Here is a 19,549-nt window from a genome sequence, read left to right as displayed (position 1 = left end):
GCAGTGAAAATCCCTGCTCAGATCATGCTATCTAATGCTCTGAAATGGAGATTCAGATTCAGCCTCATTTGTTTACTCATACACAGAAACCTGTGGGTGACTGAGAAAAGCATCTGCCACCTCAGACTGAGTGGAAAAAAAAAATTATCCATTAGTGTGTCCTACTTGTTTGTGTTCAATTGGAACACTAGTGATGAAGCTAATTAAGCATTTTGCTGCATGGAGCAGCGTCTGTCCAGAATTAAATTGCACATTTTCATAGGAAACATATGGCTCTTGACATCCTACACTAGTTTCATGTATCCAACCTACTGCTGAACTTCATTACCTCCTGGCTGCCTCTTTCTGTTGAGTCAGGTTGAATCTTGAGGAACTTGTGTTTCAATAAGATCCTCCCATGAAGCAATTTTACAAAACACCAGTCAAGGTTGTTTACAGACAGATTCCCCTCAGTTAGCATGGGGAGCTACAAACTGCATCCCCGCTACTAGGCTGGTACCCTACTGAGGTGGGTAAAGTGCAACTTTGGAACTGTGATTTGGGTACTTCTAGTTTTGCCCTCCTCAGAAGTTTCCTCTTGGCAGGGTAGCTATAGTATCACCATCAGCCTACACAGTGAACAGGACATGCTAGATCAGAGCAGTTTAAGCAGCCCTTCTTCTGGGGTGGCCTGAGTTTCCTCCAGTCTAATGAAGGGATGGCAATGCTGGTCTTACACTTCCCATCCCTAGAAGGATTATTTACTCTCTGGCTGAATTAGGATCTTCAAATAGGTGTCAAAAGGAAAAAGGGAGCTGTGATTACCTAACAAGGCTCCAAGAGAAGCAAATAAGTGTAAGCAGAGTTTCTGTTGTATTTAGACATTATGGCAGCTCATGAGAATGTTCTGTGTGTAATTTGGTAGATCCATATGAAATCAGTGGTTCTCTTAAGTAGTATACACTAGTAACTTAGAGATCTTATCAAAGCTAGAGTTGTTGTTGGGTCATTTACTTCATCTACCATTGAAGTACTATCTTACTGAAATCTAAATGGGTTTGGACATGATTCTGATGGGATGAAATAAAATTTCAGATACACATGGACCTATATACAAGTTTTATAAACATCCTACTGGCAGATATCTTGTTATTTTCTTGCAGTATTCTCTGATGGATTTGTTATCCAAAATGGTCGTCGGCCAGCCTCATTTTGTCAGGTGCATTAAGCCAAACAATGACCGACAGGCAAACAAGTTTGATAAAGAAAAAGTGTTGGTTCAGCTGCGTTACACAGGAATTCTGGAGACAGCAAGAATTCGAAGACAGGGTTATTCACACCGTATACTCTTCGCTAACTTCATAAAACGGTAACATTGATGTGAAGAAGCCTTTCTCTTTCCTATCATTGCTGCCTGGTGTTTGCTAAGCATCAGCAGTATCTTTGGCATCATCTTTAAAGAAAAAATACAAGACATTTCCTGTGACAAAGATTACAGACTGGATGACAGAGAGCAATTCAGGCACAAGATTAGTGACCTGTTTTGGGTTGTTGGGGGAAGATAAGGCATCTCAGGATGATTGTTTTGGTCTCCCTGTGCATTTGGATAAAATTGCCTTGCTTATAATCTGCAAGTTTTCTTCAAAGAGTTGAGGTTTAGAAATTTAATGCTTTAAATTAAAGCGCAGAATTTGGAGCAATAGCATACAAGGAGAACCACAGCTTCTCTAGCTCCTGACATTCAGCACTGTGCAGCATCTGCTTGTGCAGGGTGGATGATAATTTGGTATTGCTAATCTAGGGCGGAGAAGTTCATTAAGTGCAGAATTTTGTTTAAAATATAATTTCTATGTATTAGTCACTTATTAAGAAGAATAATTAAGTCACTATGATTTTAAAATTGCTTTTACTATCTCTTCTTCCTCCACCCCAAAAAAATTAATCCTGAGCACTTAATCTGTACTTTTCTCTTACAAATAAAGACCCTGAGTATTTGCCTCAATTGGAACTGAGCTTTATGGAATAGAGATCGAAACTGGGAAGAAACAACTGACACCCCTTCAGACAGAGGCACTTGATAGTAATAGTGCAGAAGCAAAGAGCCAGCAGCAGAGTGCTGCAGGTGCACAAGGACAAAGTGCAGGACAAAGTGATGTTTTTATAGCACTGTTTCTGGAAAGAATAATCCTGAGACTATTACTGTTTTGGAAGAGTGCAGTATGGGTGGCTTTGGTCACTGCTTTTTATAAAAACTGTTACTGTTTGGGTAATAGAGAGGAAAGCAGTGAACATAACAGGATAGCTCTCCAGAGAGGGTGCCCCTGATTGCAGTGAGGCTGTGCAGGTCTCTGGAACTGAGGATATAGCCTTCAAACAAAAAAGGATCTTTATTCAGTGTATCTCCTTGTCTATTTTTTTAATAGTTGAGAGTTAAAAGTAGATCTCGGATAATGGCAAAATTATTTTGTTAGAATAAAAATAAGCTAAGTCATTGTCCAGTAAAAAAGAAAAAAATAAAAATAATCTGTAGGAATTTATGATAATGCAGGAATCATCATTGTTTCTTGGTTTATTATTCCATGAGGAAATTGTTGCCTCTATTTAAAGACAGTGCAACCCAAGCTTTGTGTATGAAGGCTGAATAACAAGAAAAAAGCAGAATGATGTACTGTCAGGAAGCACACATAATTCATATAATTTTCCTTTTCTTTTAAAAAAAAGGGGGCACAAAATAGGTATGGTGTATTTTGTAATGGAGCATTTTGGAAAGTCCCAGAACACACAGGAACTTTCCTACCCAGCAGCTGAGCTGGTGTGTTACAGGTAATACTTGTGCATGACCATCCTGACCTCTTTTCTTAGTCAGAATTAGTTCTGTGTAATGAATTTGCCAGATTAAATGCTTACATATGATATGTCATAATGGCACATATGTGTTCCAAAAGGATCTGCAAAGCTGAATCTAAGGAGGTAGCAAGAGCTGAGATGCATCTCACATCATGTTAACTATCTCAAACGCAGATGGTCTAGCACATAAGATTCAAAGTTTTCATGACATTTCTAGATATGAAATAAGCTAATTTAGGCAGAAAAGCTTTTAAAATATTTTTATTTTGCTACGAGAGCCAAAGCAGCAAGGAACTGCTGCACAGCTCTACTTGGGTTGCACACTTTTTAAAAGCCTTCTGATATTAATATAGTATAAAATAACCCTCCAGGGTGTACAATATGTCACTCAGCCACTTTAGATTGAATTTCTCAGTACTGCATATAAATCACAGCAATTTCTTTCATATGCTGTTTTGGTTTTTTTAGTGCTATGTTTTCTTTCATGCGACTGTTTCATTATTAAATCAATGATTTAATGTATTTGCATCTATTGCTCACTATTAATGGAATAAAAAATCATGTATTTGTCTTTAGGTATTACCTCATCTGTTACAAAACAAATGATGATCCTCCAGTCAGCCCGGAAACCTGTGCTGCCATCTTGGAAAAAGCCCACCTTGACAACTGGGTTCTTGGAAAAACTAAAGTAATTTTTTCATAACTATATCTACATTATTGCAATATGTCATTGCTAGCTTATTAAGCAATTTGCTTTCTCACCCGTTTGGATGGGGTAGCTCTTGCTCTCTCTTGGTTTACAAAAAACACCCCTTGCTGGGTACTGTTTCCTGATACCTGGCTGAAATCCTGACCCTGTAAAGTGTTCAAATTCTGATCACCTTTAGCAAGGCCACACTGCAAAGCAGTATGTGACAATTACACTGCTTGCATTTTCTTTGAAAAAATGTGGTAGTAAGGATCCTAGAGAGCTAAGTGCAAGCTTTCTTAAGGAAAAGAAGTTATACTTCTTCCCTGGAGCAATCAGACTCACAAAGAGAGAGGAGAAAGTTTGGGCTTTCCAGCCAGAGGCACCTGTGGGAGACTGCTGAGCACTGGGGAAGAGATAGCAGGATGATCCCCTATCTGTGAAGTGAGGGAAAGACTTTGTTATAAGAGAAACACATGACTGTTCCTATACTCTTGCTTTTGATTCTGGCTCACTAGTCTTCGCAGTGTGCCAGAGAGGGACACCCACCCACCCACCCACCCACCCCCGACTGACAGATCTCAGGTCTGCCAGAGAAAAGCATCACACAAGTTACTGCTCCAAGTCTCTCTATTTGGTAATGTAACAGAAGTGCCTGGGAAGGGTATGGATAGAGAGGCAGATGGATCCTAAACTATTTGAAGTCACCTCAGTGGAGAAGGAGCAACTTCTGAGACATCTTCCTGGGTGGATGGAACAGAAGCCATGAAGTTACTCCCTCCTCAATCTTTATTTCCCTCTGCTGACTTAGTGAGGCTGATGGGCAACATGCAGCCTAAGGAAGCTGATCCTGCGATGTGAGATCTATAGCTTACGTTTACTTAAATTAGGGTTAACCTGTATCTGTACCAATGAGTGATCAAAGATCAGGGGAATTCTGCAAAATAAGCATAATTATTGTCTTAATTGCACAAGCTCTTTCTACACATTTTATTTCATCCTAATATACATCAGGAATGTGTTTGTGTCCCTTGTGCTGGACTAGTTTTTCAGGGATTATATGAGCTCCATGCTTGATAAAAGCAATTTAGTAAATAAACAATGCCTGAGGCTTCATTGGAAAGCAGAGAGGTTGAAGGTTCCAGATTTGGGTCACGTTTGTGTAACATACATCAGACTTGTGAAGTTAGCAAAACTGTCAGCTTCATAGTTTTGAAAACAGGTTTATAGTTACAGACTGAAGTTTTGCACATCTTCCCATGAAAGCATGAATAAGCAGGGACTGACAGCAGATGTTGAAGGAGAGAGTAAGGTAAACTAATACCCAAAACAATCAAAATGCTATCTATAACAAGAATGATCCTTTAGATACTACAGCTAAAGAATCTGTTCGTCATTTAAAACCAATTTGTAACTCCTGTTGATTAAGTGGATTGAGTGCATACAGGACCTGGGAGGGCACCTAAAAATTTTGCTTGTCTGCCTACTCTTTTTAAGGTATTCCTCAAATACTATCACGTGGAGCAGCTCAATTTAATGCGGAAGGAGACAGTTGACATGATTATTTTGATTCAAGCTTATGTCAGAGGGTGGCTGGGTTCAAGGAGATACAAAAAGATAAAGGAACAAAGGGAACAAAGTGCTATTAAAATACAATCAGGTAATAGCTTTAAAACATTAAACATTTTGCTCAAAGCTAGTGCGTGTGTACAGTTGATAGATGGATGTGCATGCTGGGTGTGGATTTTGTTATTTTCCTGCTGTTACATTTGACAAAATATCGTATACTTGGTGATATCTGTTCTTATGAAGAAAAAAATTCTTTTAGCTAGTTTATGACAATCTCTTTACTGAAGTTACGTTTATCAATGTTACATTTAAAAGGCGATTTTAACAATGAAAGGACGTGATTGCACAGATGATACCATTATTAATAATATTCTGGCATGCTCTTACAAGGTTGTATAATATACTATAATAATGAAAATAAAATGTATTAACCAGCCTAGATAATAAGACCAATTACACTGTTGATGGAGACATCAACTTAAATTTTTAATACATTTCAAACATCATCTTATTTTACATTCTGATTCTCTTGTGGTTTGTATTCATTTCATTCATAATAACTTTGCTTGCCAGAAAACATAGTTTTTATGTAGATTTACTGCTTGTGCTTGTTTGCAATTTTTTTTATATAAAGCCTGAAAATATTTATGAATATTTTAATGGAAGTCTGTAATTCCTTCCAAACTTTTTTTGTTCTTGCAGCCTTTTGTGTACCTAATGGATTATTTAATTTTTGACATCTCTTTTCAGCTTACAGGGGTTTTGTTGCTCGTAAAGAATACACAAATGCAAAACATAATAAAAAAGTGGAAGAATATATTACTAGACTTCAAGCAAGTAAGAATTATTTGCTTTTGTGGCTTTTAGTGTGCTATCTCTATACAATATGTTGATTCAGACTCTTTGCTGCTACCTAGCTACACTGATTGACTGTGCTCATTTATGCATTCTGAGGTACAATTTGTCTATTGTATGGCTGTATACAGTGGTTGAAACAGGTCAGTGTATTCCATTCCCTGTACCTCAAGCTGGCTTAGAGACACTTTCCACAAATGTGAAGTTAAACTCCATATGAAGGATTTTCACTCCTAGTCTGATACGTCTGAGTATTACAGCTGATATTGTTGAAGCCCCATATGAGACTGTCTACATATAATGTGTGAGCATGGTGTTCTGTTAGGAATAGGTTTTGTAACATATCAGTAATAGTTACATTTGAGAAGTCTCCCACCTGTGATTTCACTCATGTCTTGCATTCTCTTTTGCCATCGCTCAATCCAACCTAGCAAAATATTCCCTCTCTTCTGCAGCAATAATTGCCTTGGTTCCAGATGTATACTGTGTGATATCCCTTTTTCCTCCTTCTATCTCTGTCTCCTCCATCCCTGCCAGAGATGTCCCCAAGCCAGGTGTAGTCAAGGCAGCTCCGAAATCAACAGCAGCACAGCTAGAGAGACACAGGTCTGAAAACAGCTGGCACAAATTCACATAGCACTTTTCAGTAATTACAAAGGTGGCAACCCCAAATATAGGCTGGTGCCGCCATTATCCAGGCTACCTAGATTCACGCTGCCTCAGATCTTCATGACTATCTGCTGACATCAGTGCTGGTTTTATTCATTGTCAGATACATCTGTTAATGTTACTGTGTACTGAAGAGCACTTCACTGAAGTTGGTAGAACTTCATTGATGTAGAAAACAATCTAAAAGCAGAATAAATCCAGTGATGGGCCAAAAATAATTACACCTCTGAAAGTTGTCAATTATATTGGGGTATTTAGCAAATGCAAAAGTATAAATTTAGCACTTTTCTCTGCTTGTTGATCTCCCCAATGTTTCTTCTTGTCCACCTTCTCTGTCTTGTGTGCAGTTTCATTTCAACTTTCTTCAGTGCATGAGAAGCCAGAATAAAAATGGAAGTCCGTTTTTATTTAGCTCTCTCAGTTCACACACCCTTCCACCACATTTATCTCTAAAGCAAAACTCCTCTTCCGGTTTGAAAACAAAGTTAAGACAGCTACTGTCTCACAACAAAGTTCTCGAGAAGCTTCAAAAGTGAACTAGAATAAGTCTAAAAAGACCAGACATAGCATTAATTGGTATGTCCATTGACAATGTTACTTATTTCACAATGACTCCTGTTGAATTGCTTTTTATGAAAACAGAATGAGGATTGGCTCAGAAGTCCAAGAAATTCTAGAACTGTTCCAAATGCTTTACAATTTGCACTTTTCTAAGGACCTGTCAGACTGCATTATAAAAAACAGTTGTGCCTCTTCTAATAAGTATTTGGGCTCCTTTACTCTATATCAAATTATCAAGATGTAACTTACGTCCCATTTATACAGTGCTTCTTAGACTGAACCAATACATCTGGTGGAGCCCAAGATGGTCTAAATTATGAGTATGGAATGCTAAAGCAAATAAAATCTAGCACCAAGTTAAACTAATGTGTTTGAATAGAATGCTTATGCTCCCTTCCCATTCTTAAGTGAGCTTGACCTTTCCCTGCGATGCAGAACACTCTCAGCAGAGCTGGAGTAAGAGCTCCCTTATCTACCAGATCCTCGTTGTATTTAAATCACCTGAATCCTCTGTCTTCATAGTCTTGGTACTGCATTTGGAATTAGAGTTCAACAGAAATATTTTGACAAAATACTATGTTCTTTTTACTTTGCAAGGGACTGGCAGATTTGTGCTGAATCCCTGGAATTGCAGACTTGTCCAAATCAGAGCACTGTGGAAACTGTGCCAGTTCCCATTAGGGAATTATTTGCAAGTTCAGGAATTTTGAGACAACATTCTGAATGCAATTCAGTTTCTGATTAAGACACTTCAGTGTAAATGTCTAAAAGTGACCTAGGTGTCTAAACTCCTCTTATAGTCAGCAGAACCTAGAGTTTGATTCATTTTATTCAAAACCACCAAATGCTCAGCTCATTTGCCCCCATATTGGTATCTAGTGTCATTTGAGATGCCCTGGCTTATCTTGCCTGGCCTTTAGCTTTATGTCATGTGGGATACCCAGCTTTCTCTCTCCAGAATGTCCTGTCTGTCTTGTTCTTCCTGCCAGCTCCACATAGATGCCTTGGCTATCCTGGAGCACTTCAGATGGCACCAGATACCCATATGCCAGCAACTGCATCAAGCCCCTGGTGACTAGTCAGCACCTACACATCTCAGGGAATAGCCATGTTTGAGTCCTTATTCAGACCAGAAACTTGGACTTGTGCCTCCCACAAGGCACAAGCCAAAGTGTACCTGGTCACTGTGGAGCTTAGCACATCTTCCAGGCTGAGCTTTTTTATTTTGAACAATGAGTCTTTGCAAAGGGATCACGAGCTAAGTCTTCTGTAACTGCTGAGCTATAAAATTTTCAGTTTCTCTCTGATCTAGTGAATGCTCAGCTAATTTCAAGCCTGTGCCAGAAGAGAACATGGTAATCTCTGTAGCCTGATAATCAGGCATTTCCCAGGGAAATGAGAGACTGGGTCAAATCAATTGCCTGAATCAGGCAAAGCAGGTACATGAAACTGAAAGCACTGTGTTCTACAGGCACTTCTATAGCACTGCACTTCTGCATCATTCTGCCTCTTCCTATATTTTGTTTGGTCCAATAAAATACAAAGAAAGAGCTTGTTTGTAACCTCATGTAGAAGGTTTTGTGGGACAGAATAATTTCAGCTTAAATGTAATCATGATAACCACCCTGGTCCATATTTTGCTATTGTTCTGTGTTTAACACTATTATCATTTGACTCTCTGAAATGTGTGGGACAGACATTGCTTGTTGCCTAAGGTTGTTTTATATTACAATTTTTATCAGTTGCCAGAGGATACTTAGTCAGGAAGAAAAGAAAAGAACTAGCTGAGACAAGAAACAAAGCAGCAATAACAATTCAGTCTCACTACAGGGGATACCAGGAGAGGAAGATCTTCGAAAGGAGGAGGTAGTGTTATTTTCAATCTCTTATGTCATTCAAATGTGTCCGTTTTCAGTAAGTAGACTGCTGAAGAGTGGCAATGCAAGATAAAGATTGAACAAATTAGAATTATTCTAGATATGTATGCAGAGGTAATGTACATTTATGTGGAGGTTTTTAACGCCAGTAGACAATTTTCTCATACTTTTAAGCCCAGGGAATAGGGAAAGATCAACAATATTGTCTTGCTCAGACCAAACAGCTAAAAGTTAGGTGAGGTCAATCACAATGTAGTTGTAGTCCCAGTCTCTGAGGTGGAGCTAGTAGTACTTCACTCATCACCATCATTTTTTCAATGATAGCATTTAAGTAGATGGACACTAGTCCAGAGGGGTGCAAAAGGCTGTGGAGGAGTCCAGAGTCTTTCAGAGGGAAGGAAAAGGGTGGCAGGTTTCACCAGGCACTTAAGTTTCATTGATAGTAACAAAGACAGTTTAGGGAAAAGGTCTTTTAAATTTGACGTAGACCAAGGATCGTTCTTTTTGTATTTCTAGTGTGACTTGGGGCAGATTTCTTTCATTAACACATTTAGTATTGTATGTATTTATACATATTTGAGGTGCTCAGAAGTTTCTGCCTTATGTTTTTGTTAACATTTAAATTAATTATTTCCTGTTTTTTCAGCCCTCATGCAGCCAAGATTGTCCCCCTAGCAATTTTCCATGAACAGTTTAACAGGGGATGTCCCTTTTCGCTTTAAGAAATAATAATCATCAGAAAGACAGAGATTGGTTTGCTGACTTCAATTCCAGCTCTATGCACTAAGTCTTTCCAGTGTTACAATGTATCAGGTTGACATTTAGTACACAAACACCACCAGAGGTAAAGTTGTCATTCTCTTTCATCTCCTTCAGCTATAATTTTTGCCCAAAACTCTCTTCCATTCAGGCAATCACTTAGAAAGGAACAAACTGAAAATGCAGCATCAATTAGTGAAAAGGAAAAGGATGAAGAGCTTGAAGAGGAAAGTCCAGCTGGAGTGAAGAGTGCCCTTACTAAAACAGAAGAAGAAGCAGCTGTCATCGTTCAGAGCCATTACAGAGGCTACAGAGTCCGTAAAAAAATGAAGGAGGAGCACAAAAACATAGCAGAGGAAGAATTATCTGCTGTGGAGTTCCTTGAAGCACAACTGCAGCCAGCTCAAAATGATACACGGGAAGAGGCAGCAAACGAGGAGACTCAAGATGAAGCTGATGCTGTTACTGAGAGTGAGTGCTCTGGGTACACTGACACAAGGAACATACAGGAGCAACAGGAAACATTTACCAAAGGAGAGGGAGCTTCTGTGAAGCAGAACCCTTCAGTAGAACGTGTTGGTGAAGGTGAAGAACAAGCCTCTTCGGAAGAGCTGTCTAGGAAATCTTGTGTCAAAATCACAGCTGAAACTTGTTCCCAGCAAGAGCAAGATAATCAAGACACACTCAGTGCAAATGGACAAAACCAAGAATCTGCTGTGGTCCAGCCCAGGACTGACAGAGATGTGGAAAGAAACCATCTGAAACATGAAGCAGTGGTGCCTACAGGACGTAAAGGAATTATAAGAAGACAGTCACTAAGAGGCTCACGGAAGCAAGTTGAGGCAGAAAAACAAGGTTCAGAAGACAAAGAGAAGGCAGCAGTGGTTATTCAGAGCAGTTACCGGTGTTACAGAAGAAGGGGACAACTCAGAAAAGAAGGGAAACTACCTTGCAAAACTCAAGAGAAAACTATAAAGGAGCCAACAGAAGCAGTACACATTCAAAATAATGATCCCAAACCAACAAAAGACGGGAAAAGCACCAATACGGAGGCTGAAAACTCTAAGACGCTGAAGGGTGACTCAGAGAAAGAGGCTTGTGATTTGGCAGCCTTTTCACGGCAGGTAAGAAGCTTATAAGCTACATATGTTGAGCATAATACTCTGGGCAATCTCAGTATACTCTGAGCAATGACAGAATGGCAAAGTTATTTTACTGGCTTCAGTGGCAAAATTTCATTCTCTAAACTGAGACTGAGATTTTGTAATAAGTGTTCTATAAAAATGCATATTTTGAGCTGCAAGAGAAAATACCCTTTCCAGGAAGGAGGGAAAGGCAAAGTTAGAGCACTGGCAAAAAAAAAAAAAAGCTAGTTTTAACCTGGTTTAGGTTAAATGCAGCAGTTTTGCCTTTGTCGAAATGTGTGTTTACCAGGCATGGTATTAAATCAGTTAACTTGTGAAATGTCTCTGTAAACGCAAATAGAAGCTGGTGTGTCAATGTCAGAGACTCACACATGTGCAGAGAAGTTTGCCTACAGCTATAGAAGCTATTTTGCATCAGCAAGGCATCATCTGCTCACATGTGTGACCCAAGATAAAGTACCTGCAGGACTGGGCTGCAGTGTGGAGTTTCCTACATGTCTTTCTTCTCTTCTTTTTTCTTTTTTTTTTTTTTTTTTTTAAGAGTTGTGGGGAGATAATTGCGGTAGGAGCCTAAATGCAGTAGGTGGAGCAATACCTTTTAAATTCATTCTCACTGTTTTACCTTTGATTGCCTTGGAGCATATGCACTTACATAATAATGTAAAATCCTGTGTTATGTTTTTCAGATATCGAAATTATCTGAAGACTACCTAGCATTGCAACAAAAATTGAATGAAATGATATTGTCACATCAGTTGAGACCCGTGATGCTGTCCAAAGATAAGCAAGCTAATGGTCGACTTCCTTCTCATATTTGTCAGCCAGGTAATGCTGAACCTTACTGTTAGCAGACTTTTAATTTGTAAACGGGTCTGTCAAGAAGCAGCTCCTAGTCATGATTTTAAAGGCTAAATGAGCTAGCTCTGGCTTCTTGTATAACTCAAGCTGTTTGGTTTGGTACTGTGTCAGTATACGTCTGGAACATAGTTTCCAGAGAAGTAGCCAAACTTGATTGTGGTTTACATATTCACCATTTTTCTTGATATTTTGTTTCAGTATTGATTTAGATTGGTGAATGACGCATTGTGAGAGGTAGACATAGCATCTCTAGAAATACTTTTGTTCGGTAAATATTCCTCATTGGCTCTTTTTTACTTGTGTTACTCATCTGTGTGTGCTATTGGTAAGATATGGGACTATGTTTCAAAAACAAAATATTCTTTTTAGGTACTGTGTCAAACAGTTTACCAAAGTTTGTCACATTTATGCTGAGTAAAGTTTTAACTATCCCCAAATGCAACTGAGGCTGTCAAAACTTGTAACCATGTTGGTGGGCATGTTCTTAAAATTGCAAGTAAAGTTTCATTAATAATTGGCATCCGTTTAACTCAGACACTTAAGAGGACATCATTACCTCTGAAAATACACTCTAAAGTTATTTATATTCCAGTTAATGGGGGCAGTTAACACTTGGGGCAGGTTAGGCGGCAGTGGGGAGGAGTACTGGGAGAATCAAGGTGGAAGACATGGGATTCAGAGCAGGCAGATCACTAAGGCCTGTGCCCATGGGGAAATCCACAACAGCTGACTGAGCTGCTCGTGTCTCTTCAGTTGGAATAGATGTAACAAGAGACTTCCTCAGCCTGTGTCTTGGGCCACAGATGTGGAGGAATTTGAGGGCAAATGTGGCAGATGACGGGGGCTGGTTTCCATTTCTGCAGGGGGACTTGTGCCAGCCTGTGCCACCGCACTGCCTGTGGGGAAGATCTCTGCTCCTCCCTGCTCATCTGGGGCCATATCCAGGACTGTTCCTTGCTGCCCAGAGCTAATTGTACTATTTTCATTATAACATTGTGGATTCAATTGTCATGTATGCTGAAACTTCTTTCTGTTCCCACTGTTACATTGAAGAGACCCTAAAAGTACTTCACCCCCACTTTGCAGTTCTCTCAAATGGGCAAGATGCTAAAATGAGGGCCTGGTGTTTACAAAATCTAAACCTCTAAGTGCAAACTGGCTGGTAGTACATAATCCATATAGTTCAACCTGTTTCCAAAACCAAAGACTTTAAGAGAAGACAGATGTGAAATGGAAAAATAAGTGCCACTATCTTTCATTAGAGACAGAACAGGGCTCATATTTGTCATTAACAGGTTTGTACTGAGTTCTCTATTAAATATTGCTGATTTTTGACAAGATAAACATGAGGAATTCACGTTTTGGAAAATAACTCTTTGTTCTTACATATTTTCCTACAGAAGCTAGAGAAGAGAGATATATAGAGGGAAAGAGAATACACAAATCCCTGATTTATCAGTTAAAGATCTCACAACTTACACAAGTGAACCAGGTGAAAATATATCATTATGTTCATGCCATGTGCAAAATTTAGCAGTCTACCCTTCACATTGCTATAAATTTAAGTAGCTCTACAGGAAGCAAAAGGATGCCAGAGTTCGTCATCTGTGCATGCAAGCCTGCTTAAAGTGTTGACCAGTCAGACACTTCACTTCCCTTTATCTCTGAAATTGTCACACTGCTTTAAACCTCTGTCATCTTATAATACAGTGTTTTGCCAATGGTGAAGTGTGTGAAAGTGCTGCATTGTATCCCTTTGAACACTGACATGAAAAATGTCATACATTTCTTCGAACAGAGTCAAAATGCTTTTTATGACAACACTGAAACAGTTGTTGAGTTGCATAAGAGATCAGGTCTTTTGCCTCATTTTAATAAATAGAAGGAAATAAGATTTTTTTTTTACAAGCTAATGTTGTGTAGCCTTAACAAAAGGAGGATTTATTTTCTTTATGTTTTCTCCCGACAAATGTCTGCATATGCGACACAACGACACTTAGCTCTTCTGTGCACCAGGCAAAACCTTTATAGAAATTCTGATGCCTTACAAGTCCCCAGCTTTTTATCTTATGGATGCAAAAATTGAACGTTTGCTGTCTTGACTGCCTTTTGCAAACAATGTCAGCAGCACATGCCTCATGCAGAATTTTTGCAATTTTTTTTTTTTAAATAAATATGATGGACACACGCTTTGTTTTTTATTAAATTGGTGCAAGGTGGCATGTAGACAAGGTGGATACAGAGCTCAAGAGGAGCTACTCTTTTCAAAGGTGACTGCATTTAAAATGGAGTAATGGGTGCTATTTGACTAAGAAGCTATAACTGAACTCACTACAGAGAAATTGCCACTAAAGCACAGGCCAACTAAAGTTGTCCGACCTGCTTATACCTGCCCTTAAATATCATAAAGCATGAGCTGGGCCCCTCTATCTCAAACTAAACTGGCCCTTCCAGCCTGGTCACTGCTGCCCAGCCAGTCAATCACTTCAATGCTTTGCTCCAGTAAGTCAGACCACCCCAAAACCAGTCCTCATTCAGTTCTTGTTAGAACTCATGTTCCCAGTCTTCCTGTAGCAAACTCTCGCTTGATACACCAGACAGTATCACACTTGGAGCTGGGTCTGGCTCCTCTGGCCCCACTGCTTTGAGCTGGGCAGCCATAGTTTGTGTTTCCTGGTTTCTGTTGTTTGCCCAAACACCTCAGACAACTTGTGTGGCTACTCATGATAAATGTGATGAAGGTCACTTTTGCCAGGCATTGAACTTTGAAAAAGTAAGAAAAAAGGCCGGCTGGGTCCAGCCAGATACCATGTTCTGCCAACCCTCCTGGCCATGACATGAAGTTTCACTCACTGCAGCACAGTGTGACAGTCGGCACCAGGCTCAGCTGCTCACTGGGGATATGGAGTGATGGCAGCAGGGACCCAGGCCCTGTTTTCTCACATCCCCCCAGCCAGATTTCTAACTGCTAACCAGTCCACTGGAAGACCTTTCTTGGTGTGGAACATGAACTTTCTTTTTCTACATTTGAATGTAATTCGTACAACAGGAAAACTGTTTCCTTTCCAGCTCTGATCAATGCACAGGGTACTGAAGGAAAACACTGTGGTAATTCCCCAGCTTGCCTGTAAGCTGGTTGGAGCCTAAGCATTACAGAGCCCAATCACAAAGCTGTGTTGTCTTAAGTAGAAGTTTATTATAGAAAACCTGACCTAACTAGATGTGGACAATATTTAAGTAAAAACAGGCCTGTGTTCAGTTCATTTAGGTTGGGCTGTCTACAGCACAGGAGTTATCAGCATTCTGAATATCATACTTTCTTCCTATATGCTATATAGGAAGATAACTACATAAAAAAAACACTTGAAGTGACTCACTGCAGACTATCATGCTGAAGTGAAGCGAGTAGACATGGTGAGTGATCCACTGTCTATTAAACGGGGAGGAGCCTTCCTACCTTCTTGCCAACATTATGTGTTACAGTATAATTTATACACACATATTTACAGAAGAATATTATTTTACTGCAGGTTTCCCTCTAGGGCTACCTTTGCTGTCCTACCTTTACAAAGGCAATGGCTGTTTAGCTTTAGCTGTTCTTTAAATCATGTAGTATTCACCTATTTGTAAGTACTTTGGTCATTTACATTTATTTACACTTCTTCCTTAGCTTCACTAGTTTTATATGTCGTTTTACAGCCATAACATGTGAATCGTGTTTTATATCTGTATGGCAGATAGGAATACTCATCTGCCTTCATCAGTGGGTAGATGGCCATTGTTCAGTTTGAGAATTTACTGGCTCCTCTGATGAAATATTTTATTACATTGCTACCCGCAGAAGAGGAGGAACTGTGGGGCAGCTGGATGCTGTACTATGACAGATGTTCAGATTTTCAAGACTGTTCATTTTAATAAAAATACAAAGCCTGCAGTTTAAAGAACATATGAGCAAAAAAAAATAAAATTAAAATAATCTTAAATCCACAAGGTTAAGTTGTTCTTAAGTGAATTTATTTGTATTTATAAAAATGCATAAAGCAAGCTGCACAAGTTTCCTGGAATAAACAACACTCCCTGTGGTTCAAATTTCTGAGCAGGTTATATTTGCTTGCTAAATGCATTCAACTAAACATAATGGCTGCATCTCAGGACTGCAACTTTGGACTGCTAGTGAGCTTTGGATTACAGTGGTGTCATAAGAGATGCACAAATAGCCACTGTCAAGTTTTTTGAGGTCAAAGCCTGAAGTGAGGAGAATTTGATCATTATGGTAGCAAGTTTTTTCTTTTTTTCTCCAGATGAATCATGGCGCTCATCCTTGTAAGTATTAAATGACAGTTCAAGTACAAAAATCTCAGGAAGAGAATTTTCTATATTTAGAAATAAATGTACATGGTGCAAGGAACTCCAGTGCAGCAGGGGACTTTTTCAGCAACACAAAGCTGTGATATGGGCAGGGTTTTCATCCAGGATTCCTCCTGCTGTAGGCTGCCGCAGCACTGTTTGTGTGGGGTTTGTGGGCAGCCTTTGCAAGAAGGGAGCCCTGGGCGAGCAGAGCGGTGTTCACAGGCTGGTCTTTCTTCACAAGTGAGCGGCCAGCCAGGAACCACCAAGGTGGGACTGGAGAAAAGCAGGGTAGTCAAGTGCTTCTGCTGTTCAGTCGTTGTCAGCTACTGGAGTGGACACCAGGCCACAGAAGATCTGTGTGGGGAACTGGTCAGATCCATGCAGAGCATAAGATTTGGGAGGTCACAAAAGTGGAGTACAGCCATTTTCCTTAAACATCCTCTCCTAAATAGCAATAATCCTAGGTCACCAGATGCTTCACAATGAGAGTTTTAGTGTCAGCTAGAGACTGAAACTGCTTCCCGCAGTGAGTCTCACAGGACGTAGGCACAAGAGATCCAGCTCTCCCAGCTCCTGCTGGGTGAAGTTGGGAAGTTCTTGGTCTCTTGCAGTTCCTAATTCTAGGTCTGTGCCAGAATAATGCCTCTGTTTTCTCCAGACTGCTAAGTATTTGCACCCATCAACTGTAATTTTCAAATCTGGCTGTGGTAAACATGCCATGAATAAATAACTAAAAATTTCTGACCAGAATGTTAGAGAGCAGTGCTTTTCTATGTGCAAATCGCAAACTTGAGTGACTAAATCCTAATACTATTAGGACAGTAAAATGGTGTAAAATACCGTAAAATACTATTAGGACTATTAGGACAGTAAAAAGGTATGCAGATAAATGTTGTAAGCAGTAGTAGCTGTTCACTTCTTATTGTCAAATCCTGGAATTCCAGTTACTATATTTGCCTTTTTCTGTTACTTCCAAGCCCCACTACAAAACCCTACAAAATCACTGCTCTCCCTCTATTTTTCTTCCTGCTTTGTTCTGAGCCGGTCTTTATACTTCCTATCCCCACAAGATGTGGAACAGCACTGAATCAAACACGTAACATTTCACGTAAATGACCTGAAGACAGTTTTATCTGTTTTGCCAGGTGGCCTAGTAAATAGAGACCTTTCATCACTTAGATGCTTATCACAGCTGTAACCACACTATTTCTCCAGTCTTCAGTATAAGATCTGTTGTAAGTCATACGTTAATTTACATTAGCATCTGTGATTGTTGATTCCTCAGATTATTGTCTTCCAAGCTTATCGTATGTCAGAATGTGTAGACACAGTTCAACTTAAAGGGCTGTTGATACCATCTCATCTTTATGCAAGCATTTCTTGCTCACACTTGAATGTTTCAAGCACATGCAGCTCTTCGCAGTTTCTGTAGTTTCTGGTGGTATTCAGGATGTATATATATTAAATGAGCTGGTCCTATATTTCATTGTCCCTTTTCTTATTTTTTAAATGTATTTAGAGCTTTCAGTGAAGACTGAGTGTGAAAGTAGTAATACATTGTAATTGAACGCCGTAGAGTCCAAGGTTGTGTGTGCAAGTTATGTAAGAACCTTTGGAGTGGTGTTAGACAAGCTAGCTGAGATACTGATAAGAATAAGGAATTTTCCATAGTTTTGCTAGACGTTCTTTAATGTTACCTGGCAGCCACACCGTGCACACTCCTTTGCTGACCCCTGACTCTGTAATTCATTCACTGTCATGGAGAATGACCTTAACTTTTATTAGACTTTCCATCATCACTTGACCAAATGTATGTTTTGACAGTCTGCTTCAGGTTTGGGCAGCAGAGAGATGTCACTTCCTGAGTATGGGTTACAGCATTGCTGACATTTGCTGTTAAGGTTCAAAATAAAAGCAAAACATCTTTCTTTTGACTAATTGAGTACTGACTGCATGCACTTGGGCAGTTTGAGGAAAATCTTTGTCCCTTTCAACTTGTTCAACTCATCTTCCTGTTGGTAAAGCCTTTAAAAAGGAATGTTTGTGTAGCATCAAATGTTTTTGTTTCCAGTTTCTCCTATGTGTTGCTTCTAAGGCACAGGAATGTGTCACAGCACAGACAGCACCTGTGCAGGTAGATACAACCGTAGGACACAGGCTGGCTGCAGAGCCAGGAGCCTCAGCACAGGCCTTTGGTCCTGCTCCTTAGCTGTGCCACCAGCTAACTGGGATGTGTCCTGTGCACTAGCTGTGGTACCGACCAACTGGGACGTAACAAGTCTCGGTGTGTCTTGCTTTATGTGTCTCATTTACCCTGCTAGTAGGATTGGGATGGTAGTGCCCACCTGACATTTCCAAAGTGCTTTGGCAGCTGCTGTTATGAATGGTTTTCGTATCAATGTTGTGACGTAGATAAATGTTCGTTAGGTAGAAAGCCTCGGTTTTCCCTTTACATACAAAGTACGTGGCCAGATCTTGCTAGAGATACCTGAAGTCCTAAGGAAAAATGGGCTCTAAGATATTTCACTATGGAGAGATTGAGCTTCAATAGAAAGCTCTTCTTTGTAATGGACTCTAGAAGCAACATAATTGGCCTATTAATAAGTGAATGGTTTTACTCCTGCTTTCTGCTTCATTGCCTACTGCAGAAAGGTATAGGCCATCTGGAAAACAAGCACATCAAACTCACCATTTATCGGGCTTGGGTATCTAATTTGCTTTCCACCTTTAATTCCACTAAGTAAACGAGTTCTGGAATTACCAGCAACTAATGAAAAAGTAAATTTTACTTTGCACAGTGAGTTATCCAATACAAGCAACTACCACATCAGCTTTATTTCAGTAGCAATGAACACAAAAATCTAAGTGTAGAAGAAAATCACAGGTTCACTTTCTGGTGAAACAAAGAAAGCTAAATCCATCAAACTATTTTTTACTTACTGTGTGATTTGGAGACAACACTGAGAATTGCATTTCCAGCCCTCTGCAATTTTATAAAGGAACTATGGAAGTGCAAGCTTAGAAGTCTGGCTGCCCCAACATGGTATTTCTGTCCCCTCAGTTCTTTTGCATAGCTCATACATATGTACAACACAGAAGCTGATATGAAAAGCTATTTTTACTGAAACCCTTATCATTGTCGAAATGATGGGTTTTGAATGTAAGAGGAGTCTTCTATGCAGAGCACGTATGCAAGAAGTATACAAGTAACTTCAGCTGGAAAAATTGTAATCTAGAATACGATAATGCTTTGTGTGTTTGACAGTGATGAATTAAATAATGTAAAAGCAAATATAGTGATGAATTCTTAGGGAACGATAATTCTTTTTAGGTACGAGAGCATTTTTCTTGGGATTTTCCAAAAGTTGCTAATTTGGTTTCATTTTCTTTTT

At 39.5% G+C, this 19,549-nt stretch overlaps 1 protein-coding gene across 7 annotated transcripts in view; it reads left to right on the top strand.

Moving 5' to 3' along the window:
- Window positions 1-19,549, top strand: part of MYO3A (myosin IIIA) — a 122,200-nt gene that overhangs the window by 93,107 nt on the left and 9,544 nt on the right. For all 7 annotated transcript variants that reach the window (XM_065050709.1, XM_065050711.1, XM_065050714.1 and 4 more), the window contains 7 exons: window positions 1,143-1,348; window positions 3,403-3,514; window positions 5,012-5,174; window positions 5,834-5,920; window positions 8,911-9,034; window positions 9,956-10,928; window positions 11,636-11,774. In XM_065050709.1, the coding sequence (XP_064906781.1) occupies window positions 1,143-1,348; window positions 3,403-3,514; window positions 5,012-5,174; window positions 5,834-5,920; window positions 8,911-9,034; window positions 9,956-10,928; window positions 11,636-11,774 (1,804 nt within the window). The remainder of the gene's footprint in view (window positions 1-1,142; window positions 1,349-3,402; window positions 3,515-5,011; window positions 5,175-5,833; window positions 5,921-8,910; window positions 9,035-9,955; window positions 10,929-11,635; window positions 11,775-19,549) is intronic.

The sequence above is a fragment of the Columba livia genome, chromosome 2, assembly GCF_036013475.1.
Source record: "Columba livia isolate bColLiv1 breed racing homer chromosome 2, bColLiv1.pat.W.v2, whole genome shotgun sequence".
In the NCBI taxonomy this organism is placed as follows: Eukaryota; Metazoa; Chordata; class Aves; order Columbiformes; family Columbidae; genus Columba; species Columba livia.
This window is presented reverse-complemented; position numbering and strand designations above follow the sequence as displayed.